This window comes from Macaca fascicularis, chromosome 1 (genome assembly GCF_037993035.2).
Source record: "Macaca fascicularis isolate 582-1 chromosome 1, T2T-MFA8v1.1".
NCBI lineage: Eukaryota > Metazoa > Chordata > Mammalia > Primates > Cercopithecidae > Macaca > Macaca fascicularis.
This window is the reverse complement of record NC_088375.1, coordinates 107,416,904-107,431,024: the sequence shown is the minus strand read 5'-3', so window position 1 is coordinate 107,431,024 and position 14,121 is coordinate 107,416,904. Positions and strand designations below refer to the sequence as shown.

The 14,121-nt window shown below is 46.8% G+C and overlaps 1 protein-coding gene and 1 non-coding gene across 7 annotated transcripts in view; one reads left to right on the top strand and one right to left on the bottom strand.

Annotated features, from left to right (window-relative positions):
- Positions 1 to 14,121, top strand: part of INTS3 (integrator complex subunit 3) — a 48,640-nt gene that overhangs the window by 16,092 nt on the left and 18,427 nt on the right. For all 6 annotated transcript variants that reach the window (XR_012414520.1, XR_012414521.1, XM_005541750.4 and 3 more), the window contains 6 exons: positions 3,968 to 4,081; positions 4,290 to 4,374; positions 5,706 to 5,772; positions 8,111 to 8,255; positions 9,292 to 9,421; positions 11,667 to 11,764. Coding sequence is in view for 4 of the 6 variants with exons in the window: in XM_005541750.4 (XP_005541807.1) it covers positions 3,968 to 4,081; positions 4,290 to 4,374; positions 5,706 to 5,772; positions 8,111 to 8,255; positions 9,292 to 9,421; positions 11,667 to 11,764 (639 nt within the window). In the remaining 2 variants the exon portion in view is untranslated. The remainder of the gene's footprint in view (positions 1 to 3,967; positions 4,082 to 4,289; positions 4,375 to 5,705; positions 5,773 to 8,110; positions 8,256 to 9,291; positions 9,422 to 11,666; positions 11,765 to 14,121) is intronic.
- LOC123571222 (small nucleolar RNA U13) lies at positions 11,150 to 11,253 on the bottom strand. The gene has a single exon (XR_006695407.1). It is a non-coding gene; the product is annotated as a small nucleolar RNA U13 (small nucleolar RNA).

The following is a 14,121-nucleotide window of genomic DNA, read 5'->3' as shown; positions in this document are numbered from 1 at the left end:
CGGTGAAACCCCGTCTCTACTAAAAAGTACAAAAAACTAGCCGGGCGAGGTGGCGGGCGCCTGTAGTCCCAGCTACTCGGGAGGCTGAGGCAGGAGAATGGCGTGAACCCGGGAGGCGGAGCTTGCAGTGAGCTGAGATCCGGCCACTGCACTCCAGCCTGGGCGACAGAGCGAGACTCCGTCTCAAAAAAAAAAAAAAAGAAAAAAAAAAAAGAAATTGTTGGCAAAGATGAGAGTGGTTGGGTTGGAATTAGTTTAACTTCCTCTTGTGTGGGTTTTTAAATCTTTGTGTGTGTGTGTGTGTCTGTGTGCGCCCATCATTGGCTATATGTGAGTTTTTATAAATACCATTCAAATTCCATTTAGTCATCTCAGCGCAGGCAAGGCTGGAAAGTTTTGTTTGTTTGTTTCAGGTGATCTGGACCAACCTGGGTAAATCAGTAAACCTAAGTGAAGGGGGCAGAATATGTGTGGTATTTCTAGCTCTTTGCCTGGCCTATCAGTAAGAAGCCGCTGGGTTTTGCAATGTAAATGCAAGAGACTAGAGTATCTCCTCTTCTTTTTGCCCTCTAACAGCCCCATGCGGGAGTCCCAGGCCCTCTGGGGAAGTGAAGCATTTGCCTTGGGTCTCATAGCTGGTTGACACCTTCACTAGCATTCATGTTCACATGCTAAAAGTTTCCAGGTAAATCCCCTACCTGTGAGCCTTTCTGGGCCAAGCCTGCAGGTCAGACCTCTTCAGACAAAGGCAGTAAAGACAGAATTAGGAGGACACAGTTGTAGGCGGGTGAGGAACTATCAAGTAGTGACTCATTCAGAGACCTTGAGCCAGGTCAGAGCATGATGGAAGAATTAGTGACGTATCTCCCTAGAGCTTTGATCCTTCTCCCTAAAAGAGTGATTATTTTGTAAAAATACTTCTGTCCTACAGAAGTTTTAGGTGGGAGTTACTGATGAGGACTGATTGTAATGCATCATTTTAGGCTTCAGCTTAAAGCAACGGGACTGCTTTCTAAGGATTTATATTTGGGGTTAATTCTGCCTTTGGAACAGAAACCTCAGGATGGATTTGAGATTTAGTTGTTCTTGAATCTCCATGGACTGAGATGGGATGTGGATATGGTGGAGAAGTAGTGGAAACTGAGTCTTGAGCAAATAGAATCCTGCTATAGGGAAGCATGAGCTGAGGAACTGGCAGGCAGGTTCAAGGAGTTAGGGCCAACTCTCTGGGACTTAGTGGGTGGGATTAGGATGGATTGAACAGGTGAACAAGAGAATTCAGTTAAGGAGAAAGCAGGTCAGCACTGGGAAAGAATAGAGGATGCATGGGGTGGATTTTGTCTCACTTGTACCTTCTTGATTTGCATCAGCCCTCTTGGCAGCTCTTAGGAATGTTTATATCCTTTGAGTTTATTTATTTTCTATTTGGTGTCTGAACTAAACAGCTGGGAGCAGGCCTGGCTGGGGAACTGTGGCAAGGAGGGAGGCTAAGGTAGAGTCCTAAGCTGTGCAGGTGCTGGCAGTCCGTAGATAAAGGTAATGGGAAAGGGTCTAATGTCAAGGTCTGTCTTCATCAAAGGGTCAAGGACTCAGGCCCAGGCAGCCCTTGGTCCAGGTATTTCTCCCAGCAGGCAGCTCTAGAAAGAAGCTTGGGGATTACAGGCATGACCCACCGCGCCCGGCTACCTGGGGCAAATAACTTTTAAGCTCTCCATGCCTATTTCCTCATCTGTAAAAGTAATAATTATAATAAGTAGTACCTATTTTAAAAGGTTGTTGGCCGGGCACGGTGGCTCACGCCTGTAATCCCAGCACTTTGGGAGGCCAAGGCGGGCGGATCACGAGGTCAGGAGATCGAGACCATCCTGACTAACACAGTGAAATCCTGTCTCTGCTAAAAATACAAAAATTAGCTGGGCGTGGTCTCGGGCGCCTGTAGTCCCAGCTACTCAGGAGGCTAAGACAGGAGAATGGCATGAACCTGGGAGGCCAAGATTGCACCACTGCACTCCAGCCTGGGTGACGAGCAAGACTCCATCTCAAAAAAAAAAAAAAAGGTTGTTACGTATATCAAATGCAGTTATATATATATATTTATATATATATATATAAAATTATTATTGTTGATGCCATCCTTGCTGTATTATTGCTTGCTATAGTATAACAACATCCTTGCTGTATTTTTTTTTTTTTTTGAGACGGTCTCCTTCTGTCACCCAGGCTGGAGTGCAATGGTGTGATCTTGGCTCACTGCAACCTCCACCTCCTGGGTTCAAGTGATTCTCCTGCCTCAGCCTCAGTTGTAGCTGGGACTACAGGCACGTGTGACCACACCCAGCTAATTTTTGTATTTTTAGTGGAGATGGAGTTTCACCATGTTGGCCAGGGTGGTCTTGAACTCCTGACCTCAGGTGATCCACCCGCCTCGGCCTCCCAAATAGTGCTGGGATTACAGGTATGAGCCACCGTACCCAGCCCTTGCTATACTATATTATTATTATTGTTGATGCCATCCTTGCTACTGGTCTTCAGAGGTTGTGGGAAGCTACCTGCCTAATTTCTACTCTTTCTGATGAGATCCTGACAGGATAGAACTCAGCAGGCTAAGGAAGTTGCTAATGAGGCCCCCTAAGGTATTCCTCCAAGAGTCTGGTCTCACAATAGAGACAGTGAAGGGAAAAAAAAAAAAAAAAACTAAGGGGAAGGGAAGCAATAATCTCACAGAAGAAATTAGCACGCCCTCCCTTACCTCTCCCAGGATTTGGTGTGCTGAAGCACCTCTCCTTTTTCAATACGTGCCAGAAGGAAAGGGCATCACAGAGAAAAGAATGAAGATATTTAGTTCAACTGGGTATGGTGACTCGTGCTTGTAATTCCAGCTGCTCAGGAGGCCGAGGCGGGAGAATCACTTGAGGCCAAGAGTTTCAGCCTAGGAACATAGTGAGACCTTGCCTCTAAAAAAAAAAAGTTTTAAAAATTAGCTGGGCGTGTTGGTGCATGCCTGTAGTACCAGCTACTCAGAAGTTCAAAGCTGCAATGAGCTACGATCGTGCCACTGCACTCCAGCCCAGGCAACAGAGTAAGACCCCAAGTATAAAAAAACTAAAAATTCAAAAAAATTTCAATTTTGGTTCTGTCCTTAACTGTCTAGGGCCCTGCCCTGGATCTTCTTCCCTTACTATTCCCTTTACTGTATCTGGCTGGGTCAGTACTGTTCTAAAAACCTCTTTAGGATCCTTTCTGGCTTGTTCAGCCAAACCCACTTTGCAGTGACCTTTTACTTACTGGCAGATGAAAAGCAGATGGCCTCCACCTGGTTTTGCTCAGCCTGTGGCATCAAACAGTGTGACACTTCCTAAGAGGGGAAGTGGGGGGACAAGGATAGTACTAGGAGCCTTGCCCAGCAAGCTCTTCTTTTTTTTTTTTTTTTCAAGACAGTTTCGCTCTGTTGCCCAGGCTGGAGTGCAGTGGCGCGATCTCGGCTCACTGCAAGCTCTGCCTCCCAGGTTCATGCCATTCTCCTGCCTCAGCCTCCCGAGTAGTTGGGACTACAGGTGCCCGCCACCGCACCCGGCTAATTTTTTGTGGTTTTAGTAGAGATGGGGTTTCACCGTGTTAGCCAGGATGGTCTCGATCTCCTGACCTCGTGATCCATCCATCTTGGCCTCCCAAAGTGCTGGGACTGCAGGCGTGAGCCACCGCACCCAGCTGCCCAGCAGGCTTTTCTACCTCATTAAAGGATAACCAGTACCTTTTCCCCACTCTGTGTGACAGAACAAGGGATGGATTGGGAATGCAGGACCCCTATGGAAAGAAAGTGTCCAGAATGGAAAGTATTTCATTGCTACTTGGTGCCTTACTGATGTTATTTAAGTTTAAGGGATTAGAGGGCAAGGGGGCCACTGTGGGTGGGGTTAAGGACCTTATCCTCAGCTTGCTGGCTGATCACAAACTTTACTTCTCACAGTGTTACCGGGACTTGGCTCTGGTGAGTCGTGATGGCATGAATATTGTCCTGAATAAAATCAACCAGATACTTATGGAGAAGTACCTGAAGCTGCAGGATACCTGCCGTACTCAGGTAAGGCCAGAAAGAAAAGACAGGATCCAGCTCAAAGAGAGAGGATGGATCTTCTCTCTGTCAGGAGTGGGAAAGAGGAATCAGGGCTAACACACCCCTATCGTTGTGTGTCTAAATTGTAGTGTGCTCCTTTCAGTTGTAATTGAATTAGTTCCCTTCTCAAACTCACAGGTCCTGCTCTTCATCTGTTTTTCCCTCTTTCCTTTAGTTGGTGTGGTTGGTACGGGAACTGGTGAAGAGTGGGGTTCTAGGAGCCGATGGTGTTTGTATGACGTTTATGAAGCAGATTGCAGGTGAGTTTGATGGCAGGAGCATAAAGAAGAAAGGAGGAGAGCCCAGAGACTAAATAGAGACAATGGAGAATGATTAAGTGCCAAAGGGATGGAATTCCTGGATTGCTTAGACTGTTTCTTTCTGATACAGACATCTTCTGGCCACATATGTTGTATAAATAAATTGACTGAAAAATCATGGGGGGGCCTTTTAAAGCAGTAAGTCTTGCCTCATTTTCTTTCCTACTAAACCCAGGGCTTGACAGACTATTTGGCCTATTTTAGCCAGTCTTCACTCTGAGATTTTATAGCATTTCAGAGCAGGAAGAAATGGGGAGAGAAGTGAGGGCAAATAAATTTGTTCCCAAGTCCCTGTGCTTTCAGAAACCTAGACATCTTCCCTGGCTCCACCCCTATGATCTGAATGCTTGCTCCCTAATAATTAGGCCCTTTACTGGGGCCAGAATGAGAACAAACTATGTCACAGAACAGACCCTGACATTTAGGTTTTATTCTCATCTTGGCTACGGTGACATCTGTCTGAGCCACTGCATATTCAAGCAGCTACTCCCAAGATTGCTTGTGTTTGTTTAAAAGTGACCTGCTACTACCTCACCATTAGCCCATTGGGGCTTGCTTCCTCTTTAAAATTTTATGTAACACTGATGCTCCTGTTTTGATGTGTATGAACCTTAATCTATGTCATGTGTGACTTTGTGAACATTGAATTTTTTAATTGGGACCTGGGGCAAGGCATAGTTTTGGCTATTTTTATCCTCTTTCCTGGCCTCTTCCCTGTTTGGCACTCCCAGCCCCCACTTCTTATCCCAAGACTGGTCTGGCATTGCTGTATGTTAATTCTGCCCCAGGAAGTTTCATAGCAAGCACTGTTACCTGGAAAGACTGTTACCTGGAAATAAGAAACTCTTGGCCTGTTGGGGGCCTGAGTGCAGGACTCAGGACATCCAGTTGCTAGACTGCAGCTGTTGTCAGCCACCTGTACCTCTCAGGCCCTCTCTGAGATATCATCCTTTCTTTCCAACTGTGGGCTTCTTATATCTACTTGTCAGACATTCATTTTCAAGGGCCAAAATGTTCCCACTCCAACTCACAATCTGTGGAAAAGCAGCAGCTCTGGTTTCTAGAAAAATTCAGAACCTTCCCTTTTCTTCTTTCCGGAGGCAAAGGGTGAAACTTTAAAGCCTGACAGAACAGAAGGCAGTTTATCTCAGCACTAAGAACAGCAGTGATGGGATGGCAGTCAGGGTGAACCAGCAGAATGGGTGAAGAGATGTATTGGATTGGCTGAGTTGCTAATCAGAGCTATTCTTTTTTTCTCCTTTTGAAATAAGGTGGAGACGTTACAGCCAAAAATATCTGGTTGGCAGAAAGTGTTCTGGATATCCTGACAGAGCAAAGGTAGAGTCCACCATGAAGGGTGGGGTACAGGCCAGATAATGGCCATTAGGAGTGTGAGTGTGGGAAATGGGGATGAAAGGATTGTGTGGCCCATGAACACCTTAAGTCAGAGAGGGGGAGGCAAGGAGAGGGAGAGACAAGTGTATTGTTGGCAAGTGAAGAAATTAATGCCCAGGAATGAAGGAATGGGAAAGAGGTCTTTGCCAAAATATCGCATAGCCCAGAAAAACTGGCTCCATCTGATAAGGGTTTATTTTTGATCCAGACCTCCTTGGAATGTTTATCTTAGGGGAAAGCTGGGGAGGAATGAGCTCAGCAGAGTTGGGCCAGGCAAACACCCACGCCTGGCAGGTATCCTTGTCTCCCCTCCAAGCTTCTCCATCGAACCCATGCTCTTTTTGAAGTGGCACAGGGGGCAATTGGTGTGAGCAGGTAATAGAGATTAGTGAATCCTGCTGGAGTTTGCATATGGGGTTTGGAGGCTCCAGTGGTAGAGAGTGCATCAGGGGATACATACTGGACTTTCTGGCTGATTCTTTCCCTTATCCATCAAAATAAAAGGCCAGAAATTTTATGAGGGCTATTCCACCTCTGAACTTGTTTGGAGGTGAGGCTTTCCCCTTGGTTTCAGTCTTCCTCTTGCTTGACTTCTGAGTCTCTTTTCTGATTGAGGACACCATAGCAGTCGAATGATTGAGAGGGCTAATAGTGTCCATACTATCTGTAGTTCCGAAGAATGGACCTCCTCCCAACGTTCACCCTTGCGAAAGAGATGGCCGTGTGCTGTGCTCTGCTCAGGTCTGAGAGCCCTGCCCTATCTGCTGTGCAGTGCCACCTAGTGCTCTTGGCACGGGTGTGCGGCCACATCTGGGCCTGGAGCCACTTCTGTTATTGGTGCCATTGCAGTAGCACGTTAGATCCTAACAGTCTCTTACCAGATCTCTGCTTTTCCTAGGTCTTTGTTCCTTTTTACTGTCCTGGGTCAGGGGGCCTTTCAACTCTTTCTTTCTCTTTATTATGCCATTCCAGGATTCAGGTAATTTCATTACCTTTGCTAGCAATCTTTCTAAAAAGTGATTTTTCTTATTTTGTTCCTGGTGCCAAATACCTCCTATCCCCATACCTTAAAGCTGAATTTTCTGTACAGGCATCAGATGACAGCCAGATAACTGCCCTGTTTTCTACCCTCCAAAAAACTTAACATCTTTTGGTGAAAGTCAATACCTAGAAATTTAAAAGTGTGTCCTCTCCTACACCCTCCTCCTCACTCTCTTCCAAATGTTTCTAGGGCTGTGGAGTTAAAAGGTAGCAGGTAGGGGAGGAAACCTTCCCCAGTAACCTTGGCTAGTGCACCCATTCTGTGAAAAGAAAAGGCCACAGAGTATTTTAATTAGGTGGCTTGAGTAGTTTTCCGGAATCAGGATGTGGCCTGCCTCGACTAATTAAACGTCATGTCATCTTCCTCCAGTTCCCTGCCTTCCAACAGGGGTGCCAAAACCATTACAAATTGTTTGCTGGGAGGAGATAGCATCTCAGTTTTGTCACTTAGAGACAGGATTAGAATATCCCCACTGTGTCTTTCTCTCTACTCCTTTTAAAGCAACTGGGAACAAACCTTTCATTACCCCCTTTTTCCTCAGGGATATTCTGAAACTCATGAGCAGATGAGTTTGCCACCCAAAATCGGGTTCTTTTTTTCAGGTTGTGATTTAGGACAGGTGACTCATTGTGTGGGAGTGGGGACTCATTGTGTGTCGGTGACTAGATAGAGCCAGGGAAAGGTTTGTGGCATGGTGAGCTGCTAATGATCAGCAGACTGAGCTAGCACAGTATGTTCTCAAAACTCCAGGTCCTGAAGGGTCTTGGCAATCCCACATGTTCTTGCATCACACTTAAGAACCGCTGACTTAGGGACACTTACCCAGCTTTTCCCCATAGTCTGACCTGGGTAGATACTGTGGCTTAATTCTGTCCCTAGTACCTCACTTGTTGCTTGGCGCCTGATAGGCACTCAGTAAATGTTTGAATGAATGAGTCAACAAAGAAGAGTTATTTTCTTGGAAACTAAGTAGTTAGGTGGTAAAAAGAGATTGCTTTTATTTGGCAGTTACCTTTTAGGCACTTGTAAGAGAAAATTAGGAAGTTGTCCGTAGCTTAGCCAGTTGTTAGTCCAAGATAGATACTAGCTTGAGTGAGCAAGCAAAAAATCAAAGCATCTACTCCCAGTGTCAAATCATCAGTTATTTCTGAGGCACTGTAGCCAACCCCAGGAAGGGTGAATTGGGAGGGTGAGTAGTTCTAGACAGAGCATAGGAGCCAGTGTGTTTCTTCCCTGCAGGGAGTGGGTCCTGAAGAGCAGCATCCTCATTGCCATGGCTGTTTACACGTACCTCCGCCTCATCGTGGACCACCATGGGACTGCCCAGCTCCAGGCCCTGCGACAGAAGGAAGTGGACTTCTGCATCTCACTGCTTCGGGAACGGGTGAGGGAACAGGACAAAAATAATGTGGGGAAGTGAGACTCAGGCTGAGATGCCTCTGGAGGTTTATGCAGTGAGGTCAGAAATACCTTGTTAGAGACGAAGGTGCGTCAAGATCTGGTGTTTTCCATCATTTGTCAACAGATGAGGGTAGAAAGGAGGGGGAGTTAGTGTAGAATAGCCCTAATTCCTAGAAATGCTACCCGTTAAGCTGGCATCCTTGGGATTTCCCTGGTCAGCTTCAAGGATACTGTTGTACACCACAGAGATAAGCTGTCCTTGTGTGCCTACCATGACACGGTCCCCCACCTACTCTCCTGGGTAATTCCCATGGTCTAGTGAGATTATGAATTGTCCTCTATCAGACCTCCCATGTGGCAATTAAAATTTTTTTTTACTTTACATTTTTGTAGATACTGGACCTTGCTTTGTTGCCCAGGCTGGTCTTGAACTCCTGGCCTCAAGTGATCCTCCCGCCTCAGCCTCCCAAAGTGTTGGGATTATAGGCGTGAGCCACTGTGCCCAGCCTAAAATTAATGTTAGATGAAACGTTAAAATTCACTTCTCTAGTTGCATTAGCTACATGTTGCTAATGGGTTTCATTTAGACTACACAGATACAGACATTTCTACCACAGAATTGGACCCACAGAATTAGATACTGCAGAATTTTGTTAGACAAAATGAGTTTGAGGTTAGGGTTTCTGCCAGTCCCATCCTTTTGAAACTTTAGTCGTCCTTGAACTGTATTGAAACAGTTCTGGGTGGAGGGGGAGGTGGATTAATGTAAAAGCCAGCAGGGCTTCAGCACTTCCCGCTAACCTCTCATTCTTGATATCAGTCCCCAGCTTCCAGCTTCCAGCTCTCTTCCCCTGAACAGCTAGGAGCCAATCCTTTGGTTCCAGAAGAAATCCTATAGTCTCTTTAACCCTCTTTCCTTCCCTCCCTAGAACATGTTGTTCCTTTGTCCTCCCTCCAGCAGGTAAACAATCCATGTTTTTATTCTCTTTCCTGTCCCCCACTTCCTCTTCCTTATCAAGTTCATGGAATGTCTGATGATTGGTCGGGATCTCGTAAGACTGCTTCAGAATGTTGCTAGGATACCAGAATTTGAACTGCTTTGGAAAGATATTATCCATAATCCTCAGGCCTTGAGTCCTCAGTTCACAGGTAAGTAGGGTCTTAGGCATCCTGTCCTTGACAGCTGGGAGTTCAATGTATATGTCTTGCTTGAATCAAGAAGGTAGAGGTTGGTGGGTAGGAGAGTTTTTGGTGATCAGATTTTAGGAAGCTTGGGACAGGGCAAGCTTTGCCAAGTACAACTGGGAATGGTAGAGGTACAGAACAATTCATGTAGTTCCTAGACAGCCCCTACTTGGCAGACTCCAGCTGCCACATTACTACGAAGAAAAAAGAGAGACAGAGAACGGTAGTCCTCCTCCCCTCTTCCTGGCAGCTCCTTGGCTCAGGAGGTGAGCCAGTGGCCAGTGTTCAGCTTCACAGAGTCTAGCAGGGGAGTCAGAGGTCAACTCGTGAGACTGAGTCAGTAGAGGCCTGGAATTAATCCTATAAGAGAAGGCCCCTCCCTGGGAACAGTCTTGCCTCGAATTCCAAGGATCCAGCTTGGGCAAAATCCACTTTGGAGGAGGGAGTCTCCGTGTGCCTCCCCGACAAGGTCCTTTTTATATCCCTTTCCCTTTCCCAGGGTCCTGCTACGGTCTGAACAATAACTGTACAGCTTTGCTCCCCACACCGCCTCAACACACATGTGCTTGTGATCGTGCACACACCCCTTCCCCTCCTACACACACACACACACACACACACACACACACACACACACACACACACGGAAGGCAGTTGTCCAGGACCTGGGAAGTCAGGAAAGAGAGAAAAGTGCTGGAAATTGTAGTACTCTTATATTGAACATCTATTTCATTGCTTTTAAGTACCTCCTCTGTGTTAGACAAACACGTATTACCTCATTTAATCTTTGGACAGCTCTACAAGTATTTTAGTTTCTACATTTATACATAAACTGAGGTTTGAGGCCAGGCATGGTGGCTCACGCCTGTAATCCCACCACCTTCGGAGGCCGAGGCAGGCGGATCACAAGGTCAAGAGATCAAGACCATTCTGGGCAACATGGTGAAACCCTGTCTCTACTAAAAATACAAAAATTAGCTGGACATGGTGGCACATGCCTGTATTCCCAGCTACTTGGGAGGCTGAGGCAAGAGAATCGCTTGAACCCAGGAGGCGCAGGTTGCAGATCGTGCCACTGCACTCCAGCGTGGTGACAGAGTGAGACTCCGTCGCCACCCCCCCGAAAAAAAGAAAAGAAACTGAGGTTTAAGGAGATTAAGTAATTTGCCCAAGGCTATACAGCGGGTAGGTTAGGTGACAGAGGCAGGATTTTGATCCAAGTCTTTTTTTTTTTTTTTTTTTTTTTTTTTTTTTTTTTGAGATGGAGTCTCGCTGTGTCACTCAGGCTGGAGTGCAATGGCATGATCTCAGCTCACTGCAACCTCCGCCTCCTGGGTTCAAGTGATTCTCCCACCTCAGCCTCCCAAGTAGCTGGGATTACAGGCACCTGCCATCATGCCCAGGTAAATGTTGTATTTTTGTAGAGATGGAGTTTAACCATGTTGGCCAAGCTGGTCTTGAACTCCTGACCTCAAGCGATCCACTCGCCTTGGCCTCCCAAAGTGCTGGGATTACAGGCATGAGCCACCGCACCCAGCCTCTTTTTTTTTTTTTTAAGATGGGGTGTCACTATGTTGCCAAGGCTGGTCTTGAACTCATAGGCTCAAGGGATCCGCCTGCCTCGGCCTCCCAAGGTGCTAAGATTACAGGCCACCAGTATGCCTGGCCTTTTAAATTATTTTTGTTCTCTCATGTCAGGCAGGTAATGTGAGGACATGGTAACAAGGTTTGAGGGAGGCACATGTCACACATGAATGTGAAAAACCAATAATCATGCTTATGAGCTACAGTAGAATCTGGATCCACATGTTTCTGACTCCAGGGCTTATGCTCATGCCACAGATAACATTGATTCCAGGACCCAAGGATGGGATCATCAGGAGCAGGAAGAGCAGCTGGGGTTTCCCATATTTTCCCCTTAACTTTCCCATCTGTTGCCAGTGGGAATCGTGGGTAGGAGGCTCTGGAAGACCAGCAGAAGACAGGAAGTAATATAGCTGGGTCCTGGGGATAGTGGTTGGTTGGAGCAGAACACGTAAGTGCTGGTTGGAATCCCCACCTGTGCTTGACCTCCCTTGGTCTTGTCTTGGAATTTCTCCGTGAGCAAGACTACTGGCCATCAGTACCTGGGCCCAGGTTCCCAACCTGCCTTTCATTCTTTCTGGTCCTCAGGCTTCCTCTTTTCTCTTCCCTTCCACATTTGATTCAGGTATCTTACAGCTTCTTCAGTCAAGAACATCCCGAAAATTCCTAGCATGTCGTCTAACCCCAGACATGGAGACTAAACTCCTCTTCATGACATCCCGGGTAAGCTAAGGTGTTGCAGCAAGAGAAGAGGTCACACGCTGGTTGGGCTTTGCTTTGGTCTGTGGAGCTGTTACCGTTGTTTACTAACCAGTAGAATGGTAGCTAAATAATCATACCTGATCTGCCTGGCTACTGGCTTCCTTGTCCTTTATTCATTCTATGCCTACACATTGAGCACGGTGCTAAGGATTGGGGATACACTGTCGAATAAGAGAGATACAGGTACAGCTCTCGTGAAGCTTTTAGTTTATCTAAAGTGGTCACTAAACCAATAATTATGTAGAAATACTAGTATCATTTACAAGTGTGAAATGTTCTATAAAGGGGAGAGTGAAAGTGTTCATGTTAAGAAACCCACAATTGCTCCAGGAGAACCATGAAGTCTCAGGAAAAGAGTTATGTATCTTTCCAAACTTGACTGAATAATGGCAGAATTACTTGAGCATGTTAAAGATGCAGCTTCCTGGATCCCACTGTCCCAGATAATTTGATTGAGGAATCTGTGGGGTTTTTTTTTGTTTTTGTTTGTTTGTTTGTTTGTGTTTTGAGACGGGATTTTGCTCTTGTTGCCCAGGCTGGAGTGCAGTGGCGCGATCTCGGCTCACTGCAGCCTCCGCCTCTTGGGTTCAAGCAATTCTTCTGCCTCAACCTCCTGAGTAGCTGGGATTACAGGCATGCACCACACTTTGCGAATTTTGTATTTTTAGTACAGAAGGGATTTTTCTATGTTGGTCAGGCTGGTCTCGAACTCCTGACCTCAGGTGATCCACCTGCCTCAGCCTCCCAAAGTGCTGGGATTACAGTGAGCCACTGCACTCAGCCAGAGTCTGTTTTTAGCAGACTTCCCAGGCCATTCCTCTGCGGCCAGTCTGGCTGTCGAGAACTACTTTCTTAATCAGCTTTCCCAAGTCACCCAGACTAATTGTCGAGGTCTGTGTTGTACTATGTGATAGCCACCAGCCATGTGTTGCCATTTAAATTTAAGTTAGCCTTCAGGACTAGGTATGATAAACATTCTTGGCCAGGCGCCGTGGGTCATACCTGTAATCCCAGAACTTTGGGAGGCCAAGGTGGGCAGATCACTTGAGATCAGGAGTTCGGGACCAGCCTGGCCAACATGGTGAAACCCCATCTCTACTAAAAATACAAACATTTTACTGGGTGTGGTGGCACATGCCTGTAATCCCAGCTACTCGGGAGGCTGAGGCAGGAGAATCACTTAAACCCGGGAGGCAGAGGTTGCAGTGAGCCAAGATCGCACCACTGCACTTCAGCCTGGGCGACAGAGTGAAACGCTGTCACACACACAAAAAAATTAAGTTAGTTAAAATGAGTTAAAATTAAAAACCCACAGCTGGGCGCCATGGCTCACGCCTACAATCTTAGCGCTTTGGGAGGCCGAGGCTGGTGGGAACACTTTAGGTCAGGAGTTCAAGACTAGCCTGGGCAACATGGTGAAACCCTGTCTCTACAAAAAATACAAAAATTAGCCAGGTGTGGTGGTGGCTACTCAGGAGGCTGAGGCAGGAGAGTCACTTGAACCCAGCCCCAGGAGGCAGAGGTTACAGTGAGCTGAGATCGTGCCACTCCACTCCAGCCTGGGCAACAGTGAGATTCCATCTCAAACAAACAACAAAAAAAAAATTCAGAGCCTGGTGCAGTGGCATGTGCCTGTAATCCCAGCTTCTCAGGAGGCTGAGGTGGGAGGATTGCTTGAACCCAGGAGTTAGAGACCAGCCTGGCTCAAGCAATCCTCCCATCAATGAGACCCTGTCTCTTAAAAAATAATAATTTGGGCTGCGCACGGTGGATCACGCTTGTAATCCCAGCACTTCGGGAGACCAAGGCAGGCGTATCACGAGGTCAGGAGATGGAGATGATCCTGGCTAACACGGTGAAACCCCGTCTCTACTAAATACAAAAAATTAGCTGGGCATGGTAGCGGGCACCTGTAGTCCCAGATACTCGGGAGGCTGAGGCAGGAGAATGGCGTGAACCCGGGAGACGGAGCTTGCAGTGAGCCGAGATCACGCCACTGCACTCCAGCGTGGGCAACAGAGCAAGACTCCATCTCAAAATAATAATAATAATAGTAATAATAATAATAATAATTCGGGCCGAGTGTGGTGGCTCACGCCTGTAATCTCAGCACTTTGGGAGGCCAAGGTGGGTGGATCACTTGAGGTCGGGAGTTCGAGACCAGCCTGACCAACATGGTGAAACCCTGTCTCTACTAAAAATACAAAAATCAGCTGGGCATGGTTGTGTATGCCTGCAATCCCAACTACTTGGGAGGCTGAGGCAGGAGAATCACTTGAACCTGGGAGGTGGAGGTTATAGTGAACCGAGATCACTCC